Here is a 24,150-nt window from a genome sequence, read left to right on the forward strand (position 1 = left end):
ACATTTATGTGGTACAGCAGTTTGTTAACACCCTTGGAAAGCCTGATAAAAGTATATTTGTTACTTTTATCACAACATGGTAGGTCTCATAAGTGCATTTAATGTGACCATAAATTAACAAACACATGCCGACTTCTGAATTACTCAATTTGATATCTTTGTTTTCAAATGTTATACAGTCACCCTGAGAATTCTGAAGACTATCCCCCCAAGAAAAAAATCAAAATGCTATTCATTCTTCTCTTTGCCTTCATATTTATCAATTACTATTTTCATGGTTTCCCTTCAGATACAGTCGTACAACAGAAGAGAAAAGCATGTGCATGCATAGCGAGAGAAATAGATAGCAGGCAACAAAAATTAAGGGAAGGTGAATAGGACTTGAGAAAGTATTTGAAGTTTTACATATAATTGCAAGGAGAAAGTTTAACCAAAATAAAAAATATCTCAAAACAAACGAGGAGTGCGTTATTAGTGCTTATTTTTTATATCTGTTGTATAAAAGGAAGGGTGTTACAGGTGACCCTAAAAATTACAGGGCAATAACACAACTGCACTAGTATTGTATACTGCTTTAAGCAAGTACTTTGATCAAGAAATTAAAACAGTTGACAGACTGATAAGATAAGATAACACAATTGATTTAGAGAAGAAAGAGGATGGGTGGTTTATGGTTCTATAGTTCGGACATGAGACCTGGCATTCAGGTTTGGTAGGACATTCAAAACTCCCGTACAACCACCGAGGGGGAACCCTGCAGTTACAGTATAAAGTTAAAAGCAGAGGGGTTGCACAGCTGAAGGTTAAAAAGGACACAGGAACAGATATATAAGTTTAAAAATTCGGCTAAAAGCTAAAAGAACACTTCAACACAAAGAAATTTAGGCAATGCTCACTTGCTGATGGTATTAACATTGTAGAGAAGAGGATTGGTGGATCATGTGTTGGTTATGTAACAGATGCGTGAAATTTTGAAAGTAAGGGGGAAAACTGAAGTACATAGCTTGTGCAGGCCTTGAAAAAAACTTTATGATAGAATTAACAGAGGCAATATGGACGGTATTGAGAATATAAAGCAGAGACAACAGATGGTTGAGTGATCAAATTTATGCGTAAACTTTCATGGCTGTTCAACATATTTATGGCTGGAGTAACACGAAAGATCATAGAAAGGTCTGTGGAATAGTGACTGAGGTCAGTGAAAAGAAACAGCAGAAGCTAATAAATTCAAGTGATGATAATAGGTAATAGTTAAGCGTAAACAAGTCAAGTTATGAGAGTAACTGGGAAGTAGGAAAATGTAATAATGTTGATATGGATGGTGGTGGAACAATGTTATTAATTCAGATAAGCATATTTTGGTCAAAATACAATATGAAATTAAGAGAGGATTCACAGAACAGAAAAAAAGACAGCAAGGTGTGCAAAACTGTTTTAAAGGACTTAACAGTAATCCCTCACCATATTGCAGTTCACCTATCTCTCCTTCAGGACATCTAGGATTTATAAATATATTCTATGTAAATCTATATAGTAGACTCTTTCTTTATATCACAGGTTTTGAGGGCAGAAAAGTTTTACATCCTTCATATATTAATTATCTTTTGTTAAAAACTGTAATTTTTGTGGCTAAAAATTAATATCAGTAACAAATAAAAATGCAGCTCAGTTTGAGAGCAAAAATGCAGTGTACAGTACAATTTGTTTAGTATGTCAGGGAGAAGAAAACATGTAGTGCACCGTACGAGAGACAAAGAAGCACGCATCCGTATGGAAAACAAAACTCGGGAAGAGTACTGTAGCTTTTCCAGGTTTTACACAAGGCTCAATTTTGGCCAGAAGAGAAGGCACGACCAGAGCACACTGATCAGCATCCTGGCTGCTGATTGGCTGTTGGACCCTTAGAGGAATAATGGAAGGAGACGCCTCACTGCTGGAGGCCACAGCCCCTGAACCTGCGCCCCCATCTAAACCTTTCTCAAAACTAACTTGACATTTTCCCATAAGCTTATCAGAGAACAGTGCACATTCTGAACATCTAAGCTTCAAATCACATAGTTGGCCCCGACACGAAACATGAAATTGAGGATATTTTTTTCTCTAAAAAAGGCATATTAACTACACATTTAGCAAGTTAAACAAATCTTAAAACCAGCACATGATATACTTGCCCGGATATGTTTAGATCTTTCAAAAAAAAAAAAACAATACACCACTAAACACTCAAATGTGCAAGCAGGGCTGCCGGAGGCTGAAATGTCTGCTTCCAGGGGGTTCAACGAAAAATAAAGCATCATTGAGACAATATCGCGTATTCCAAGTTCAGAAAAATAAAGCATCATTGAGACAATATCGTGTATTCCAAGTTCAACTGACGCCAAACCCAACAATATTGCAATAGGGGGAATAGGCAATGGGAATAAGGGAGTTGGGAAATAACAAATTCATTAATGATAGAAATAAATAACGCAACTTTTGTGAGTAATCAAGGCGAATCACAGGTAAGATATTTAGATAACTTGAGCCTCGACCATGATCCCAACCTATTCTTCTATAGCCATGGTAGGAACATATGTACCTGAATCTATATTACATCATGATGATTAATTTGCCAAATTGGGACTTTCTAGGAAGATATAAATTTTTTCCCTAAGTGTCTAAATGAAATTAAAAGGATATAGAAAAACTTCTCCTGTATATTCTCAGGAAAAATATGGACCCAGCAGGTCATCACTTGAATACACAAATTTACATATTATCTAGAAGTTTTTATCTCAGAAGAGGTCATTCAAAGGAAGAATCTTGAATTGCCCACCCAACTATATTTTTAATAGCTCTTAACTATCCCCCTTTTGGAAAGGGGAGAAGAAATTCACTTCTGAAATAATTAAAAAAAATTTCGTAAGAATGATTGGCTGAAACTAATCCCTTGGCTCTGGAGAAGTAACAAATTTGAACTGCTTAAGCTAGCCAAATACATTATACATGATGCCTCACAAACTTTTAACAGAAATACTGCCCTAAGTGAGTAAAACACTAGCCACATTCAAGAGTCAATTCCAACAAAAAATGTCCACGAGATATTCTTTTAAGTAAGGTAATGCATTTTAAAATAAAATAAAAAGTTTTTAGAAATATATAAAATATTAAGCTTCAAAAATAGTAATCAAATAAAATATCAAGCAGCAAAAAAACTCTGTTTAGAAAATATATGGTTAAGCTGACTGGGTCACAATGATCAACAGTTTCACGGAATGCATTTTCAAGACAACTAAAGTAGCATGTGAAGATGAACTTTTATACCGCGATTAAAAAAAAAACCTGTTCCCATTACATTTGTTTAGCTTTTACAGCTAACCTAATGTCCTGGATAATTGATCTAGCATCACTTTCTAACAAAAGGAAAAAATATCCAAGTTGCCTGTTAATGATGCAAATTTTCAGGTAAATTTAAGCCCCTGTGGCACTTACAACATTATACGAAGTGTTGACAATAAAACTAATAATCTAGGGGAGTCGTAAATGTTGAATTCTAAAAAGTGCTGTCATAAGATGCTTTCCTAAGTTAAGTTGTATTCCCAATGCACAGAGAATCAAAGTGGGTGAATATAGTAACTCATCATTATAGTGTACTGTAGTTATATTTGTAGTAACATTAACAACACTAAAAATTGCATTCAGTTAGATCATTCAAACCAAAAAAAATTAAAAATTTGCTCCTAAAATATCTTTATGCAGCTAAGAAGCATAACCCAATATCACAAGCTATTTCTAACCCAAAATTACAAGCTATTTCTATCTTGGTGAACAAATACTTTCACATCATTCAGCACTACTGCTGCCACTTGAATCTGCACAGGTGAATTTCAAGTGTTACACATACTAACTTGGATAAATTTGAAAGACGACAAATCACAAACTTTAAAATAGAATTGACGGTGAAATCTTGCATGTAAGATTTATAATGAATAAGGTCAGTAGAACAGTCAGAAATCAATTACTGTACATTAAAAACTATACTTTATTGGTGAAAATGATCTTTAATAAACAAAACATCAAAATATTTTATGCTATTACTCTTTCCCAAAATTCTACACGAACATCCAATAACCTATTAACTGCATTCCTAGTGGTGATAAATTTTTCTTCACCCATTATCAAATATCACTTAATTTTATATTAAAACGGACATTACAGGAATTGCTAATTTTTGTCAAAGGTCAGTTGGGAAAAAGTTTGCAATACAAATATAAATCATGGAAAGACGTGGATTGCATATGCTGTGCTTAGTAGACGCTGGGTTGATCTCGATAATACAAATTAACTTCACAACCTTCGCTAATAATCTGATCATGCTGCTCATATAGTAATGGGTACCACCCCAGGGAAAACATTTCCATGGTTTCTAGATATATCTTGCTCCTATTGTACATTAAATTCTAGTTTTGTAACATGATTATATCCTACAATACAGTACTTGTTTTCTACAATAAAACACATCAGGTCTTCCCAATGTTCTTAGTGTATTTCAATAATTTGCTCTAGTTTTTCTTATCCTTTTCACATTATCATCTAGATTCTGTGTTTCAATTATATTCAAGAATTCTGGTTTGCTAAAGTTATAAATCTCTAACAAAGTACAGTTAAACTTCGCAGCAACGGACTAATAGAGGGAAGGCCTGTCCATTACTATCGATTGCCCATTATATCAAAAATATGTTTTCCAAAACATAAAAGCAGCCAAAATTAAACTAAAATGTAAAAGAAACACTAAAGAAATTGAAGAGGTAGAAAAAATTATGACAAATAGTTGTGTGTACTTCAAAGTCCCTAACATGTGAGAAGGCCAAGCAGCTGCATAACAGGTGCTGACAGTAATCTCTTTAAGGCCAACATTGGTCGATTCAATTACTTCAAGAGAAATGGCTTAAAAAGGCATGGGAAAGGTACCAGTTCTAAGAAGTCAAGAAATATGTCAAAATAATTTAGAGAGAGTGGTTGGTTTAGGGGATGAAATTAAACTCTAACAAAGGGCATTTTGAGTGATCTTTTCTATTTTAATGGTCTTAATTATATAAAAAGGTGAAGCCCTTTGATCTCTTGAATGTAAACTTGGTCACATACTGCAATTGATAGGAGTATTCCTTATCACGATACAATAGAACAAAAACAAACCCTGGTTCAATGATCATTGTAGATGTATCTATTTGGAGATACACGAGACTTCTCGCTTTGGAAAACTATCCTCCTCATTCATATTTTTCTAGAGCTAAACTAAGCAGTTTATCTCTCCAGTCCCACAAGTTTGAAGTATTTTTCTGGACCTTGACGTTTGTGGGAGTGTAACCGAAAATTATATTTTTACTTCGTTTTTCATTATATTATTATTATCATTACTAGTTAAGTTACAACCCTAAATGGAAAAGCAAGATGCTATAAGCACAAAAGCTCCAACAGGGAAAAATAGCCCATTGAGGAAAGAATATAAGGAAATAAATAAACGATACGAGAAATAATTAACAAATAATAAAATATTTTAAAAACGGTAACAACACCCAAATAAATATTTCAAATAAAAACTATACAAAGACTTATGTCAGCCTGTTCAACATGAAAACATTTGCTGGAAGTTTGAACTTTTGAAGTTCTACCGATTCAACTACCCAATTAGGAAGATCATTCCACAACTTGGTCACAGATGGAATAAAACTTCTAGAATAGTGTAGTATTGAGCCTCATGATGGAGAAGGCCTGACTACTGTATTAGAATTAACTGCTAGTATTACAAACAGGATGGAACTGTCCGGGAAGATCTGAATGTGAAGGATGCTCAGAATTATGAAAAACCTTATGCAACATGAATAATAAACTAATTGAACTTAGATCCTTGTCTGTTAACTTAAAGAGGAAGGTATTCAATTTACTTATTGGAGAACTTTACATTAGGTGAATTGGTTTTTGATATCCCTAGTCCTACTGATTATCAGCCAATTTCTGTAACTCCCACAAGCTGAACTCGGGACGGATATTGTTTATGAGATAGACACTGTCCCTCGATGTCGCTCACTATAACGCAGTTCACTGTAATGTTGCTACATTTAACATCCTATTTAAGAAGGCTACGTGATAGCTGTGTCTTTTCAATTGTAGATATTACCATGGAATTTGGCTAGAACAGAGAAACTGTTTGCCATCAATCCCTAAAATTTTCATTTGGCTATGTGAATTATTTTAGGAACAATTTACTACACCACCAAAAATAACCATTTAACCCGTACCGAAATAAACGTTTGCTGTGGCTTTTCTATGGCATATATCAACATAAAAATTGCTATGAACAAAGTAGATATCCCTCTCATAAATACCTGAAAATTTCATTTAGATATGTGAATTATTCTAAGAGTAATTTACAGAGCCGCCGAAAATCGGCCAACCGCTGATATCGAAAAATGGTTACGGAGACTTTTCTATGGCAAGTATCAATACAAAAATTGTTATGAATGTAGTTCACATAACACCCATCAAATCCCCACTGTGCAAATCATTTGGATATTGGTAAAACTCTAGAGTAGTTTGTGGCTCCTCACAGATCTTTTAGCTAAAAATTGTCACTTATGAACAAAAGTGACAGCCAGGCCATACTTATAGCAGGTATGAACAGGAAAATAGACAGAAACAAAGCTTATATATATATATATATACTTAAATAATCCCTTAAAATTTCATTTGAATATATTTATTGGTATAAGATCCAAGAAAGCAGACTGAGGTGGTACTCATGTCATGAGAAGAGATGAACAGTATATTGGGAGGAGAGTAATGGAAATGGAGGTACAGGGAACGAGAAGGAGAGGGAGACCAAAGCGAAGGTGGGTGGACTGTATCAAGGATGACCTTCGATCAAAGGGATTAACCGGTGATGAGGTGTGGGACAGAGGTAGGTGGAGAAAGCTGACCAGAAACATCGACCCCACACAGAAGTGGGAAAAGATATAGAAGAAGATGATGATGATAGCAAATAGTTACTGATGAGCAGGCTTAGTTACTATAGGAATGTAATATCTGGTGTTCCTCAAGGTAGTGTTCCCAGCCCATCCCATTACTTATCATACATCTACACATCCTGTATATAGTTTAGGTTAAAAAAAATAAAATAAAAGTTTGTTGCACATACAGATGATGCTACTCTACATCAATTCCATTTATGAATGCAGACCTCTGTACACTGAATCCTTTAATATAGATAACTAAAATTAATGCATAGGAAGGGGGGATGAAATTGAACCCTTAACAAAACAAGTGATTGTAAATCGGTAAAGGACAGTTGCTCCTTAACATTCAGATCTTTGTATAGATCTTGTCTATAAAACACAACTCATTTAAATTTCTAGGTGTGATTTTTTATTAGAAATTCTTTTTCATCCAGTCTGTTTCTTCTTGAAGTGCTCATAAATATGGCATATTGGGAAAAGTCTACAAAGCCTTTTTGGTGATCAACCTGTCCTGAGGCATTGTTTTAATTCTTTCATTTAACCACATTTTGAGAATTGTTCTCCTATCTGATCTTAAGATGCCGACTCAAAATTTGTTGACCCAAACTCATTACTCTTGGATTTGAATAGCAATTTCTGACACCAACTTTCAGCTAGTTCTTTGTGACTGTGGCATAATTTTTCATTATTCTGACCATCATTCGAATCAAGATCTTCCCAGATTGTACCATCATGTCCATAGTACTATACATTATATGTAGTTAATTCTGACACAGTCTTGCTCCTTCATAAAGCTCAACAGTGACAAGAGTATTCTACAAGTTTTATTCCTGTTTTGACCAGATTGTAGAATGATCTTAAATTTCCTTAGTTCAAACTACAAGTTTCAAATCCTTTTCAGTTGGGACAGATAAATGTACGCTCATTTCTTACTTTTCATTTTTTTAACATTCAGTTTTCATTCTGTAGTTGAATTGTCTTTTGAAAAGAATTTAGTTTCAGAGCCAGAAATTCCATTTTGTCTTTTACATTATAGTTCCCCTTTACCATTTTAATTTACCCCACAATATTCTTGACCCTTTGGGATTCTGACAATGTCAAAGGACATACAAATGTCAATCATTGAAATTAAAAATAATTAAATATTTGATGTCAGCAAGAACTAGGTTTCTGTTTGTAGAATAATGGGATGATTTAACAGTACAGTACCTTCATTAAATATTACTAGTTAAAGAAAATAAAAACAAAAATTTGTCTCCTTTTTCATTTCTTTTAACCCATGGCAAAACCCCACAGTATAAGTCCTTGAAAAGGATATCTAAATGGGTAATTATACATGGTACAAAAGAATCTATTCATAAAAAAAAATTATATTTTTATCAACTTTACAGTTTTACTAGCTCTCATTTACACAAGTACAAAATAAATTTGAATCCTGCTTAAAATTCAAGGTAAAAATCCACAATTACACTGTCTCGAGAAAAACCTATTTACAAGGACTTGTCAAATAACTGGATATGTAGGGTATAACACTGGCAGCTCAATCAAAGGGAGGAGGACAGACAACTAACAACAGAAATGCAACATACTGTACTAATAATTATCCCCTACAGAGGTATGCAATACACTGTGCAGCTTTACTGTGTACAGTACCCTTTTTTTTTAATTTTCTGCTCTATTTTTTAATAATATTTTGTATCTTAAAAGTACTTAAGGATACACTGCAAAGATGGATATTTGCAGTGCTCCAAAATTATAGTGACTACTTACAAATACAATCTTTATGGCACCCAAATCTCTTTAATATTTAAATACATCAACACATCTAATTAGTTAATATTATTCTCCTCTACTGCATACACACACACACACACACGCACACTACCCCATTCATTTTCAATAAAAAATGACAAATTTGAAGGTGATTTGCATTTTTTTTGTAACTATACAAACCCGAGTCCTTTACATAGGAATAGATATCATCAAAGCTGGAGCACTCGGCAGTTAAACTTATATAAAGATGTGTCAACAGGTGGCTGGTAGTTACTAGCTGGGAGGAAGTGGGGAAGCCCCACCACCATGATTGCTCACATAGAACTCACTCCGATTGTGATTGGGACTTTCTATGGGGGTAGGTGATTGCAGGAATGTATGAGTAAATGACTCAGGTTTGTATAGTTAGGAAAAATACAAATTACCTGCAATATTTTTATTTTTTTTTCCTTAGGAGGGAGGAAGTCACTATTCCAACTGGCTGATTTAATCTGGGCTAATAAAAACTTTGTAAGTGGTGCAGGGTTAAGGTTTTCTACACCTCTTGCACTGGTGGTTTAGCAATCACAGCGGGTCCACAGCAAATGCAATATAGGATCAGTGTGCAGTAACAATGCAGCATATATATGCCAATGTGTTTGCCTGGTTATAAACCCCCCCTCCCACCCCAGGAGTAGGACTGGACAAAGTCAATAACTTCCTTCAGCCATGAAGAGATTATACTTTTTGTAATTACCTTAACTCACCCCATGCTGAGGAAGAGGTGCTGCAGGTGAGGTAGAGTTGTTTGTGTACATTTAAGCTAGTGCTTCAAGAGCCCTAACAGGACGCAAAAGCAGCTGATCTAGTTCACGAGTGAAACAGATGAAAACATGGAATCATGAACTGACATATTCTGGGTTTTAGCTAAAAACTCGGGGAAAAAAGAGCGAGACCGGTCTCCAGCACTCAGTACGAGCGATACTAAAGGAGACAATGAAGCTCGCTAACCCATTTGGAGGAGGCTAAGGTGAGCTGGAAAACTGCTTTCTGGGTAGGGTTCCTGTCTGAGGCAAGCCTCAACTGTTCATACAGTGCCCTCTTGGGGGATTTCAATACCTTAGCAACGTCCCAAATCAGTGCCCTCGCCTCAATTGGAGGACAGAACTGCTCAAAACTCAGTACGAGCATAATGTGTTCTGCCTAAGAGGGTATATTTACCTTTACTCACCCCATGCTGAGGAAGAGGTGCTGCAGGTGGGGTAGAGTTGTTTGTGGACATTTAAGCTAGTGCTTCAAGAGCCCTAACAGGACGCAAAAGCAGCTGATCTAGTTCACGAGCGAAACAGACGAAAACATGGAATCGTGAACCAACTTATTCTGGGTTTTAGCTACAAACTCGGGGAAAAAAGAGCAAGACCGGTCTCCGGCACTCAGTACGAGTGATACTAAAGGAGACAATGAAGCTAGCTAACCCATTTGAAGGAGGCTAAGGTGAGCTGGAAAACTGCTTTCTGGGTAGGGTTCCTGTCTGAGGCAAGCCTCAACTGTTCATACACTGCCCTCTTAGGGATTTCAATACCTTAGCAATGTCCCAAATCAGTGCCCTCGCCTCAATTGGAGGACAGAACTGCTCAAAACTCAGTATGAGCATAATGTGTTCAGCCTAAGAGGAAATATTTACTACTTTTAGTCTAAAGATCTGGCTGAAGGCTGAGTAATAGCCTTTCACTGTTGAAACTGAGCACTCCATGAGGATCAATACCTTCAAGACACCAACCACAGAAGATGGCCTACTTATCTTGGTACAGTCAGCCCCCCATATCCATAGGTTCTTTTTCATTCTTTCACAACAGAGAACTGTATAACAGATTAAATAAAAATTCACATATTCGCGAGTAGTAGTCTAGTGGTACGATTTCAAACCGACCGCGCTCCTTTGAACCCAGCTCACTTCACACCACTTCCCTCTCTCCAGCACAACATCCCATCTTTTGATGACTCATGCTTCAGTGTCCTTACGCGTAAAAATCTCGCACCATTTCAGCGTATTTCACCCGACTTTTACAGGATAACTAATTATTATATTTTTTCCCACCGCTATATACATCCATCCATCCATATACCAAGGCACTTCCCCCAATTTTGGGGGGTAGCCGACATCAACAAAGAAACAAAACAAAAAGGGGACTACTCTCTACGTTCCTCCAGCCTAACCAGGGACTCAGCCGAGTTCAGCTGGTACTGCTAGGGTGCCACAGCCCAACCTCCCACCACAGATGAAGTTGCATAATGCTGAATCCTCTACTGCTGCTACCTCCGCGGTCATCTAAGGCACCGGAGGAAGCAGCAGGGCCTACCGGAACTGCGTCACATAATGTACATATATATTTACCGGGTTAATGTACTGTGGATGTGCGATTCCCTACAATACAGTATGGCACAAGAGATGACGCATCAGGAGTTGCTTCATGCTTCAAGACTGCGTAGAACTTCACACAAAAATGGTTTATGGTCTTTGTATTAAGTATATACCTATGCCTATTGAATCAAAGGTCCTTAAATAAATTTTGCCACTTATCTCTACCTTGAGCTTTTAATTCAATATTTCTTCATTCCTCATCTACTATACGCTTCATGGTCATAGGCCACGAAGGTCTCAGTCTTCCAACTCTTCTAGTGCCTTGCCGAGCCCAGTTAAATGTTTGGTGAACTAGTCTCTCCTGGGGAGTGTGAAGAGCATGCCCAAACCATCTCCACCTACCCCTTACCATTATCTCATTCACATATGGCACTTGAGTACTCTCCCTTAGTTTCATTTCTAATCCTGTCCTGCCATTTAATTCCCAATATTCTTCTGAGGGCTTTGTTCTCATATCTACTAAATCTGTTGGAGATGTTTCACTGTCATACCATGACTCATGTCTATACAGTAACAGACTTTTATATACAATTTCAGGCAATATGATTTCCAAATTTTACTCACCCTAGCCTTTGTCCGATTTGCTTTTTTCAATCTTTCCATAAACTTCAATTCTATATACCCTGTATTATGGATCATTATTTAGTTCCTAAATACCTAAATGATTTTAACTCATTAATCCATTCACCTCCCAATGATATGATATTTCATCTCCTATTGCATATTCTGATATCCCTGATTTTCTTCTATTAATTTTGAGTCCAAGTTGCTAGGCTTAAGTGAGCTAGAAAACTGTTGAAGTGGATCAGTTTAAGAGAATAGATGTAAGAGTAGCAAAAGAGCATGCTAGTAATAGGAATGAAAAGCTAACGATTGAGATGCAGTTCTGATAAAGCCTGCCGCTTCCTCCAGTTATCTTGGTGACCGCTGAGGTAGCAGCAATAGGGGACTCAGAATATGAAGCTGTCTTTGTGGTGGATAACAGGGGGAAGTGGTCTGTGGCACCCTAGCAGTACCAATCAAACTCAGCAAAATCCCTCATCAGCCTTGGAGGAAGGAAGAGAGAAACGTCCCCTTTGTTTCTTTTTTTTTTTCAATGTCGGCTATCCCCTCAAATTGGGCAAGTGCCTTCATAGATATCTAATACCTTGACCCCAATCTCCTGTGATATTTCATGCTTTCTGGTAAGCAGGCATTGCAAATCCTGGTGTTCTGGTAATAAGTACAGCATCATCAGCATACTCTAGGTCTGCTAATTTCCCATTACCAATCTAGTCCAATACTTCGCCGCCACCTCCAACTGTTCTACGCATTACAAATTCCACGTGGAGGATAAACAACATAGGTGACAACACATTCCCTTAGAGTACTCCGCTATTCACAGGAAATTCATTTGATAGGATTCTACTAACATTAACTTTGCACTTGCTATACTCATGAACAGACTTAATCAAATTTACACATCTTGAAGGAATTCCATAACAACACAGGACTCGCCACAAATCTGCCTGGTGCACCCTGTCAAATGCTTTTTCATAGTCAAAAAAACCCATCAAAAGGGGATTTCTATATTCTATGCATTGCTGTACGTCTCAATATTAAAATTTGGTCAGTAAAACTTCTACATTTTTCTAAATCCTGCTTGCCCATCTCTCAGCTTTTCATCAATCTTTCTCACTAGTGTCTTTTGAATAGGCATACTATATACAGTATTTTCATGACAACTGACGAGTGATGCCTCTGTAATTATTGCAATCAGTCAGGTTGACTTTTTTTTTTTTTTGCCACTTTCACCAATACGCCTAACTCCCATTCGTCAGGTTTTGTCTCTTCTTGCCATAGTCTACAAAACAATCTTATAAATATTCTGGAGGTCACTTTATTTTCAGCCAGTATCATCTCAGCAATTATTCCATCATAATCAGGGGAGGTTTCAATATCCTTAGTTTCTTAATGATAGCTTCATGATAGCTCGACATCAAAAACACGGAATTTATTCATGGGCACATCAAGAACTTCATCAGTTTCAGGTTTACCAATCAAATTCTTCCCCTCGTATCTCCTATGACCTCACTAATGTATTCCATCCAACATTGTCTTTTTTCATCTTCTATTGTTATAACTGATCCATCCCTCTTTTGGTAGGTATATGCTTCTTCTTTGCTCCAGATTTCATTAACAATTCGATGAGAAATTCTTACAACATAGCCACTCCCTGAATTCCTAGCTTTGTCAGCCTCATCTGCTTTCCTGTCTAAATATTCTCTCCAGTCATTCTTGTCTTTTCTTTTGACCTCACTATCACTACTGGAATACTTTGCATACTCTACCTTGTAATTTTCATTACTTCCTTGAAAACTTTCAACAATCAATTTCTGTCATATCATTTGATATACATGGCTTTCTCCTTGTAGCTGCATGTCCCAAACCTTCACGACCAACGGACTGATATCACATTCTTCATTAATTATTTGCTCTTCGTCTCTTAAAGTATCTAAGACTGCAAATCAATTCCTACAAAGGCATAGCACAGCGCCATCACAGGGAACAAGTGTCCAAGAGTTAAAGAAATACTTTTAAAAGCCAAGTTTGCATAACCATAGACAGCCACGACACCACAGCCAGTGCAAGATGATCTGTTCTCACTGGCGACAGAAACCAGAATGAGAGTACTCAGTGAGCAGGCAGGAGAGCAAGGGATTCCCTGCTCCTGGCTGGTAACTGTTAGCCACCTGTTCACACCTCGTCATAAAAGTTTAACTGACGAGTACTTCAGCTTCGCTGATATCTATTCCTATGTAAAGGGCGAGCGTTTGTATTTGTAGCAACAATTAAATTTTGCAAATTTCAAACACTAGCTTCTACTATTTGCATGTTTTAGTTTTCAAGCAATTACTCCTAATACTAATACTGAAAAAATGTACAGTACATGTTACAATTTTAAGCGTAAGGAAAGGCCTTATCTACTAAGTTGCGTACGGCATTTGGGCTTAGGACTGTTATAAAAAGTACTTTGAGAAAAAATTCTAACATCAATTAACCTAGTGTGGAAGGAATGAATGAATTAAAATTACCCATAGTTCATCTCAGACAGAATTAAAATAACATTGTGCATCACAAGACAAGATGAAAATCTGAAAATGAACAATTAAAAAAAATGACTATTATGACAGCAAACTAATCATTCGCTCCTCCCAAACGAAAAGGCATGATATAACAAAAATGCAAGTAGTTGTGGCTTACCTATCAAAAATGCGTGCCTCCTTCAAGACATTTCCCAGGTTGATGTAAGCATCCAAAAAGTTTGGATCAAGGGCAACTGCTTTCTCAAAATGATGGATGGCCAACCATATCTCTCCTTGGGCATTAAACACACACCCAAGGTTGCTCCATGCAACGGCAAAGTCAGGCCGAGTTTCTATGGCCTTCAAGTAACAAGCCTAAAGTTGTTGGGAAAAGGATGAAAAGAAACAAAAAAAATAAGATTAGACAAGGAAGCTATATACTATCCAATACGCCCTGCTCGCTCGCCTGATGCGCCGCAACTAACCGCGCGCATGCGACACGACCTCCAGCCAGAGCTTATGAATCCATAGACACTACATATTTAACTTTAGATTGGTTGAGCAATTTTTACAAACTTGATAAACATGGCATAAAGAAAAGAAATTATGAGATTTAAATTGGCAGATAATCTATGTACTCACATAAGCACTAGCATAGAAATCTGCCCTATTGCGTACCCGCGCTTCACGCCCTACACATTGCGTGCGCTGCCCTTTCTCTCAAAGAATTTGACTCATGAAATCTGTCAGCCTCCAACAGTGATTTTCAATGCAAATCCCTGACTTTAATCATCTCGCCCTTTTCCCCTCAAATTTTTAATGATTCTTTATCATTAAAAGTTAATACAGTATTCATCTCTGTAAAGCCATGAGACAGTGCTGCACAGGAGGCTAACTGCTTTTCTTGAAGAGGGCACTAAAAAAAAAAACAATCTTGAGAATGATATTTTTGTTGCGACTTTTGTTTTGAGAAATGACACAACCATACCTGAATGAGACACGTGCCCCAAAAGCTTTCTCAGTTTTGTTTAGTTTTTTATCAAGTCTCCCCTGAGGAGGTCCTTCAGTTGCCTTAAATACAAACCCTTAAGTGCTGACTCCCGGTCGGTCCACCTACATCTTAAGTCTCCACGAACTACCGAGGGCTTCTTCAAGACGACCTCTGCAGAGTAGGAGTAGGCCTAGACAGCCTCAACATCTATATGTACCACCAAGGGAAGAAAAGTAAAAACAACTCTGATTAGTGTGGCTTGCAGTAACGACTCTGTGTACTTCAGTACCAGGATGCCTGTGCTTTTGCCTGTAAATTCACTCAGACAAAAAGGAAATACACCAACTTGAAAAGAAGAGCAAGATACCATGATGACAAAAATAATAACCAGCGAAGAGAATCGATTTTAACAAAGGAAGACCATTCCAAACATACAACATGAAATCAAATGCTTCCGATAGAGTGCATTATCAGTCAAAATGCTCAAGCATCAAGGTGCAATTTCTTCACTTCAGAAACTCAAGATACAATCAGTATCTCTAAATTCGATTACATGGGTTCTAATGACCTATAGTCTGAGAGGAATTGTTTGGGAGGGAAGGTACAAAACCTAGAGGAACAACTGTGCGAAATTTTGCGAGCACAATCCAGCACTTAGAAAACAATAAAAAAAACACTGTTCCTGTGACTGGTGTAAGGAGTGGCTGACCAGTGACAAAGAGGAAAAAAAATGCTGAAATATTAGAAAGTAAACATCGTGACGCAATGTTCTAGTCCTTAGAGAAGAAATAAATTAAATTCAAATAAAACTTATCAAATTTCAGTAACTATCTGAAGCATCTGATTTCAAAGAAAAATTTTTCAACTAAATTATGTAATTTAATCTTCTCTGAAAACTGAATATTCATGCAGCGCAGTATTGGTGTTGAACAAAACTTGGCCTGAATAAGGGCCAAGCCTGGCTCAACTTTATAAGTGGATTGCTGGAGATCTAATGCGCAGACCCCCATTTTCATGTAAATAAAATTCTCCACTTACAGTAATACAAAAGGGTAAAACCCAGCGTCGCGGAATGCGTTCACATACGCGCGCACGGAGTCGAGAATTTGTCTCCGACAAGCATTTTTATAGCATTTAAATGCCTCATTATATATAAAAGTTCCTTTAAAAACCAAAAATTCATATCCAATATCTTCACCTGCCTAAGGCTAAAAATATAAAATTATTAATGCTGGTAGAAAACAAAAACTTTTGTCCGTTCTGCTTAGCGCCATATCAACAGCTCAGCCACAAATCCTTACTTGTCAGCCTCAGGAGGAGTGCACGGCTAGCTCATAACATTCCAATACTACACTGAGTTCCTCTAGGCTATCAACTAAAGAGAAGGGAAAGGGCAGGGACAAAAGGAAGCATAGATCGTATGTTGCCACTAAAGAGGTTAGGAGGGACAAGGGAAAAATGACTGTCAAATGTTGTTTGTTTAAGGTAAACAAGAACTCCAGTATTTTGTTCCCCAAAAGAAAGAAAAGTATTCATGCTACCCTTCTACTAAGAACTGAATTGCCAAGTAAAGATCTTTCCTTTGCAACATTTACTTTCTCGAAAATGTCTCATCCTTTTGAACTAAATACATTCATCAAGTACTCAAGAGAAGATGGACAATATTTTAGCATCCCACTCCCTATCCAACAGTCTTGACTAAGAGTGTCTCGCACTACTTTACTTTGTCTACAATCAATCTATAGAGTAATTCAAATCTGCGACAGCAAACTGACTTCGACATTCTAAGCAGACAAAGAACCAACAAGCAAGTCAAGAAATGAGTTCAATTCCCCCTATAATATGACTAGAGTTACTTCTACCTAGTAAAATAAAAAAAGATTAAAGTCATTTGTATTTTTCCTGGATTTACAAACCAAAGTCTTTTTTTGAGGAGTATATTTCACAACAAGCTTGTAACAGCTATTGAAGCCTACTAATAAGGTAGTTAGTGGGTGACAGGCAGGTGAGAGGGAGGTTTCATCTATCCCGTCTGCCATAACCCAGCAAATTTTGCCCTTTGACATCAATCAGCCCTACAGGGGTAGTTGGGGTAAGATTTTGATTAAAGAATAAGTTTGCTAGGAAAAATATAAATTACTTTAAAAATTTGTTATTTGTTCCTACCAGAAGACAAACCTTTGTCTCATTAAGAAGACTCGACTTGACACATGTTAAGTAGTTCACCCCCATTCTGATTTGTTACTTCCTTAATACAATTTGGAGAAAGGGAACTCTTTACAACCTCAAAATCAGCAACACAGGGATGCTTAAGTGTCTAAGCCTTGGTCCAGTGCTAGTTTATGAGGAGAAAAACTTGCACAGACACAAGAGAATCAGTCTCCTTTATACAAAAGGGATAGCATGTAAAAGGCATCTTTTCATTCCAATAGGCAAGAAGGCTAGGATAAGACAAGATGTTGGGAGGAAAGCTCTTTCACCTTAGGGAAGTCGCATTTGCCCTGAAAAAGCTTTCGCAACTATATGCTCAATTTTCTCCCTGGATGATTCATACAGTACTTGATGTGGCTGATGGTACTAAGGAAAAAAAAGGTCTACATTCCAGAAATTCTAATGGGATGTAGGAGCATCTCATTATGCCCTCACCTACAAAATTTTGGAGGAAGGGAATCGTGAAGCTTAAACCTCTTATCAGGAAAAGACATTCTGACTTCGCCACGAGTTGGAACTTACAGCCTTCACTTCAAGTAGCTTGCAGGATTATGCCTAAAAACTTTGGAAAACCCAAGGCTAGAATTCTCCAACAGGGCCTAAAGGGAACTTAAGTCAAGACTCTTGAAAACTTTCTCATCCTACTCAAAAGGCCATGGTTCTCATGGTTGGCCAAGACTTTGAAGGTTCACAAAAGCGTAGAAAATTCCCAAAAGGCAGATACCAATCTCTTCAGTCAAAAAACATTAATGACCAGTTTAAAACAGACTAAGAAGAGCTTTTCTAAGCAATGGGAGATAGGGGTATCATTAATGTGCTTTATGAATTCCTGACCAAAGAGATACTTCTTCGACAACACCAATCACATACTGTAAGATGAACCACTTCCATTGGTAGAATGCTACACTAGTAAAGAGGATCTTTAAATACACCCAGACATCTCTCCTCTTGCAATCCTGCATTAACAGCCTCTCTACAAGATGCTGGATATTCATACCAAAACAGATTGGGATCCTACTCACCTGGCCTTTCATCAAGTCACCCGCTTTTTTTGAGCTTCTCCAAGAAGATACAGACAACCCAGGAAAACTACCCAAAGAGGAGCAGGCTGTTCTTAGCGAGCTGTAATGTTAACTCCCAAAGGATTCTCGTTGTTACTATTTCTATAGACTTTATCCTCAATTAGGAAAGGATATCCAGCTTAAATTTACCACGATTGCCAGACAATGATCAAAGACAAGGAGGCAGTTTCAGTTCCAGAGCAACTGTGTCGTCAAAGATGCTAAGATTAGGCAATCAAAGATATTTCAGACATATTCAATTGGAGTGAGGCAAAACTGAAACCAAGGTGAATAAACAAATGAACAACCGTGGAGCTGTCACAGTTCAATGAACAAAACTTTTAAACTGGTCAATTGGAATCAAATATGGAACATACTATGTCACAAAATAACTTTGTTAGACACCAAGGGAGAGAGGTCAATGACAAGTCTACTCTTGACACGTGAATTCTCCACCAGAAACAATTAAATGTAAAACCCCAGAGACTGACCATCTACAACTTACAGAGCTTACTTCTCCTGCAATATTTCTACCCGAGCCAACCAGGCCAGACATTTTGGCGATCCATGAAGGGAAGCTCATGCTCAAGCTTACCCTTCAAAAAGGGTGAAGCCAAAGGAGCGACAGGCCCGAGTACATAAGGTATTCTGCTGAGATTAGTTAGGGTACAGATTGCCATTGATGATAACTCCTTACTATAATAGACAACTCCCCAAGTTCAACCAAGATTGAATGTCTATGGGAGCATCAACTGTCACGATTGGACACACTAGGGTGAAACTGATACTTTGAACATTCCAACCCCACTCAGACATATGCACATACATGTTCATCCTAATAATAGAGATATTTCCTCAAACCAGGATCAATCCCATGTAAGAGTAAACTTTCGAGAATGTATGCACGTGGTCTTCACGCAGTGTCCAACACATGATTGCCTCAAACTTAATGATCACGGCCACAGGAATGTTTGCAGTCTTGTCGTTAATGTCCCAGAGTCACTCCCATAATACCAGGTGACTAGCAGACAAATGTTACTGATTAACTTGGGAGAAGAAAGTTGGATCAGGAGCAATCCAAAGGATCACCAGGAATACATAAAGAAGGCAACTATTCTTAAGGAACACGAAACTTTCTCTGTTAACACCACACAGATAGATATTGGAATGCAGCAACCGCCCACATGTACACAGTTCATGCACACGGGACCCTTACCGGAGCATAAATACCAATACCAATGTCCTCTAAAATACTCTCTGTGACCCGAAAAGACCAAAGAGTATATGGAACACAACCAAATAATTGGTCAAAGCTGAAAGAAAAGTAGAGATTTTTAGTCAAAGGGAGATTATTCGCCAAACGACAAGAGAATGATTCTAGCCCACCGGAACATTCAACATAAGAGAAGATGGGCCACAGACATGGCACAGAACAATTCTGGAACAGTAGGGATCTTCAAACCAAGAAAAAAATAAATGAACACCGCCGTTTAAAAACCTTTTTCCTAAGAATCAACTACAATACAACCACTCTGCAGGATCAAAAGTACAAGTCAATGAAATTCACAAGAATTCTTATATGTCAAAGAACACCTACAACAACGGCAAACGTGTAAATGGCAGGATTATATCACACGGGTGACTGGGGCCTTCCACTCCCCTTCTTACCATACACTAACTACCTTCTTAATAGACTTCAATGGTCATTTCTAACTTGTGCTGAAGTACACTCCTCATAAGACAAAGGTTTGTATTATCATAGGAACAAATGTATCCAAAGGGAAGAGGAGAAATGTAGGAGGATACTGTGGCAAAATTAGAGAAAAGATAGGGTGATGCTCAGGGTAACTGACTTAACAAGTGAACAAGAGAGGGGACGAAGGCATAAGCAGGTTGGGCTTAGTTCAACTCTGCACACAGCACATACCTTAGCTTCATCTAATCTTCCAAGGGCCTTCAAGAGATTACCGAGGTCACTCCTTACACAGTATAAATCCTATGGGAGAAGAAACAATATTTTAATATACAAAAGAATGGTTAGGCAAACTTAATAATTTAATAAAAACAATTATACTTAATTACATAAATTCTATTACATTTAAAAATTCAAAAACCATTTCAAATGACTTAAAAACCATTTAAATATTACTTTTTTCCTTCCAGTGCCTAACCAACACAATGCATAATTTTCCTGATTTGACACTAGTAATTTCCTTTAAATATTGCAAAAACGCAATACCATATTGACCCTAATTTGGTCTAGCTCAAGGATGATCTACAATCGATAAAAAGTCGATGATTGTAAAAAATTATGCCACCAAATAGTGATGTACAATAAGTTTGTAATGCAGCCAAAGACCAAAGTGAAGTCTTTAACAAATGGGGAGTCAGGGGAAACATGTCCAAGCTCACCAGCCTTTGTTAACTATCTCATTAAAGATTTCAATGACCACTCCTGCTCCCTTGAAGACATTCTCTATTCTAAACAAAGACTGGTTTGTGTGTTGCAACAAATAATTTTCTCACTTATTTTTACATCATTCCTTGCAGTTGCTACTTCTAAGCTCCAAGGTGCTCAACTATAGAAGTTAACCTCCCTCTCTTACACTAATCAATATTGATTTTAAGTCCCTCCTTAAAGATAATAACACTTCAATACATACTGGGTTATACTGAAGAGCAGACACATAAGCTTGAACAGCCTGTTCCATATCATTTGCAGCAACCAAAGCAGCAGCCAAGTTGATGTATCCATCTATGAAATCGGGCTTCAAGCGAACAGCATGACGGTAGTTTTCAAGAGCCTCCTGTAAAGTAAAAAGTTCAGTCATAATTATTGCATTCACTAGAATTACCTCATTTCAAAATATGCTTCTATGAAAAATTATAAACTTAGAAGTGAGGTGCAAATATGGTCTTATTAATATTGTAAAGAAAGGCATGTTCCTTGCTAGAAATAAATACTGTATATCTTTTAGAGTACTTTTTCAAGATAAATTTTTCCATACAAAACCAGTGATCTGTAAACAATATTTTCAAGGATGTGGAAATTCCAATCTCAGCAGATAAGTCATTACAAACTCAGATGAAATCATAATTGCAAAAACATATTGCTACAATTCCAAGAGACAAAAGGAAATAAAAAAGTAAAAAAATTATAGAGGAATGAAAAAAAAAATTAAGATGATTAATAAATTAATAACCATTACATTAACCTACAAAAGCTTAGAGTGGGAAAGGAAAAAACGTCACTCCAACAATGTGGTAATAGTGTCTGGTACACAACCTTAATCCAGGTAATGTATGGGAAACCACTGAAATTGACTAATTTCACTAAAAACAATTTACATTTGGCACTGAGGCTCTAAGATGCATTTGGCCTTTGTTTTACTTCCTTGAAATGGACCATAAGAAAAGACCTAAATCCCTTCCCACCACACGGTGAACATTCGTTCATCAATTGCAAATAAAAAACTTAAATACATAAACTTATTTCATACACAACTTGGCTCAAAGCACATTTAACCATATATACATTCTTGAGAATAAGAAGAAGTTTTGGAAAGAAGTGAAGAGAGTAAGGAAGGCTGGCTCAAGAATTACAGAGACAGTGAAAGAAGGAAATGGAAGGTTGTTAAAAGGAGAGGAGGCAAGGAAAAGGTGGGCGGAATATTTTGAAAGTTTACTGAATGTAAAGGATAATAGGGAGGCAGATATAATTGCTGTTGCAGGTGTTGAGGTGCCGGTGATGGGAGATGAGAATGAGAGAGAGATTACAATAGAGGAAATGAGGAGAGCACTAGATGAAATGAGAGTAGGAAAAGCATCTGGTATGGATGGTGTGAGAGCCGAGATGTTGAAGGAAGGGGGTGTGACTGTACTTGAATGGTTGGTGAGATTGTTTAATATGTGTTTTGTGTTGTCAATGATACCAGTAGATTGGGTTTGCGCATGTATTGTACCACTATATAAGGGTAAGGGAGATGTGCATGAGTGTTGTAATTCAAGAGGTATTAGTTTGTTGAGTTTAGTTGGAAAAGTGTATGGTAGAGTAATGATTAATAGGATTAAGGATAAAATAGAGAAAGCAATCTTAGAAGTACAGGGTGGTTTTAGAAGAGGTAGGGCTTGTATGAATCAGATTTTTACAATTAGGCAGATATGCGAGAAATATTAGCAAAAGGTAAGGATGTGTATGTTGCGTTTATGGATCTGGAGAAAGCGTCTGATAGAGTTGATAGGGAAGCAATGTGGAATGTGATGAGGTTATATGGAGTTGGTGGAAGGTTGTTGCAAGCAGTAAAAAGTTTCTACAAAGGTAGTAAAGCATGTGTTAGAATAGGAAATGAAGTGAGTGATTGGTTTCCGGTGAGAGTTGGGCTGAGACAGGGATGTGTGATGTCGCCGTGGTTGTTTAACTTGTATGCTGATGGAGTGGTGAGAAGTGAATGCTCGAGTGCTTGGACGAGGATTAAAACTGGTAGACGAGAATGACCATGAATGGGAGGTAAATCAGTTGTTGTTTGTGGATGATACTGTACTGGTTGCAGACACAGAAGAGAAGCTTGACCGATTAGTGACAGAATTTGGAAGGGTGTGTGAGAGAAGGAAGTTGAGAGTGGGTTAGAGTAAGGTTATGAGATGTGCGAGAAGGGAAGGTGGTGCAAGGTTGAATGTCATGTTGAATGGAGAGTTACTTGAGGAGGTGGATCAGTTTAAGTACTTGGGGTCTATTATTGCAGCAAATGGTGGAGTGGAAGCAGATGTACGTCAGAGAGTGAATGAAGGTTGCAAAGTGTTTGGGGGCAGTTAAGGGAGTAGTAAAAAATAGAGGGTTGGGCATGAATGTAAAGAGAGTTCTATATGAGAAAGTGATTGTACCAACTGTGATGTATGGATCGGAGTTGTGGGGAATGAAAATGATGGAGAGACAGAAATTGAATGTGTTTGAGACGAAATGTCTAAGGAGTATGGCTGGTGTATCTCGAGTAGATAGGGTTAGGAACGGAGTGGTGAGGGTGAGAACGGGTGTAAGAAATGAGTTAGCAGCTAGATTGGATATGAATGTGTTGAGGTGGTTTGGCCATGTTGAGAGAATGGAAAATGGCTGTCTGCTAAAGAAGGTGATGAATGCAAGAGTTGATGGGAGAAGTACAAGAGGAAGGCCAAAGTTTGGGTGGATGGATGGAGTGAAGGAACCTCTGGGTGATAGGAGGATAGATGTGAGAGAGGCAAGAGAGCGTGCTAGAAATAGGAATGAATGGCGAGCAATTGTGACGCACAGTTCCGGTAGGCCCTGCTGCTTCCTCCGGTGCCTTAGATGACCGCGGAGGTAGCAGCAGTAGGGGATTCAACATTATGAAGCTTCATCTGTGGTGGATAACGGGGGAGAGTGGGCTGTGGCACCCTAGCAGTACCAGCTGAACTCGGTTGAGTCTCTTGTCAGGCTGGGAGGGACGTAGAGAGTAGAGGTCCCCTTTTAGTTTTGTTTCATTTGTTGATGTCGGCTAACCCCCAAAATTGGGGGAAGTGCCTTGGTATATGTATGTATGTACATTCTTGATGTAATACTACAATGCATAATATCAAGATGAAAATAAAATGCAGCCAAGACAAGATAAACTCAATAAGAAACTTTTCAACCCAAGTACATTTT

At 37.6% G+C, this 24,150-nt stretch overlaps 1 protein-coding gene across 2 annotated transcripts in view; it reads right to left on the minus strand.

The window, feature by feature from the left end:
* sxc (O-linked N-acetylglucosamine (GlcNAc) transferase sxc) overlaps positions 1 to 24,150 on the minus strand; it is a 79,321-nt gene that overhangs the window by 25,802 nt on the left and 29,369 nt on the right. For both annotated transcript variants that reach the window (XM_068378911.1, XM_068378912.1), the window contains exons 4-6: positions 21,158 to 21,301; positions 20,422 to 20,490; positions 14,410 to 14,606 (exon numbers count right to left, since the gene is read on the minus strand). In XM_068378911.1, coding sequence (XP_068235012.1) covers positions 14,410 to 14,606; positions 20,422 to 20,490; positions 21,158 to 21,301 — 410 coding nt within the window. The remainder of the gene's footprint in view (positions 1 to 14,409; positions 14,607 to 20,421; positions 20,491 to 21,157; positions 21,302 to 24,150) is intronic.

The sequence above is a fragment of the Palaemon carinicauda genome, chromosome 8 (assembly GCF_036898095.1).
Source record: "Palaemon carinicauda isolate YSFRI2023 chromosome 8, ASM3689809v2, whole genome shotgun sequence".
Taxonomy (NCBI): domain Eukaryota; kingdom Metazoa; phylum Arthropoda; class Malacostraca; order Decapoda; family Palaemonidae; genus Palaemon; species Palaemon carinicauda.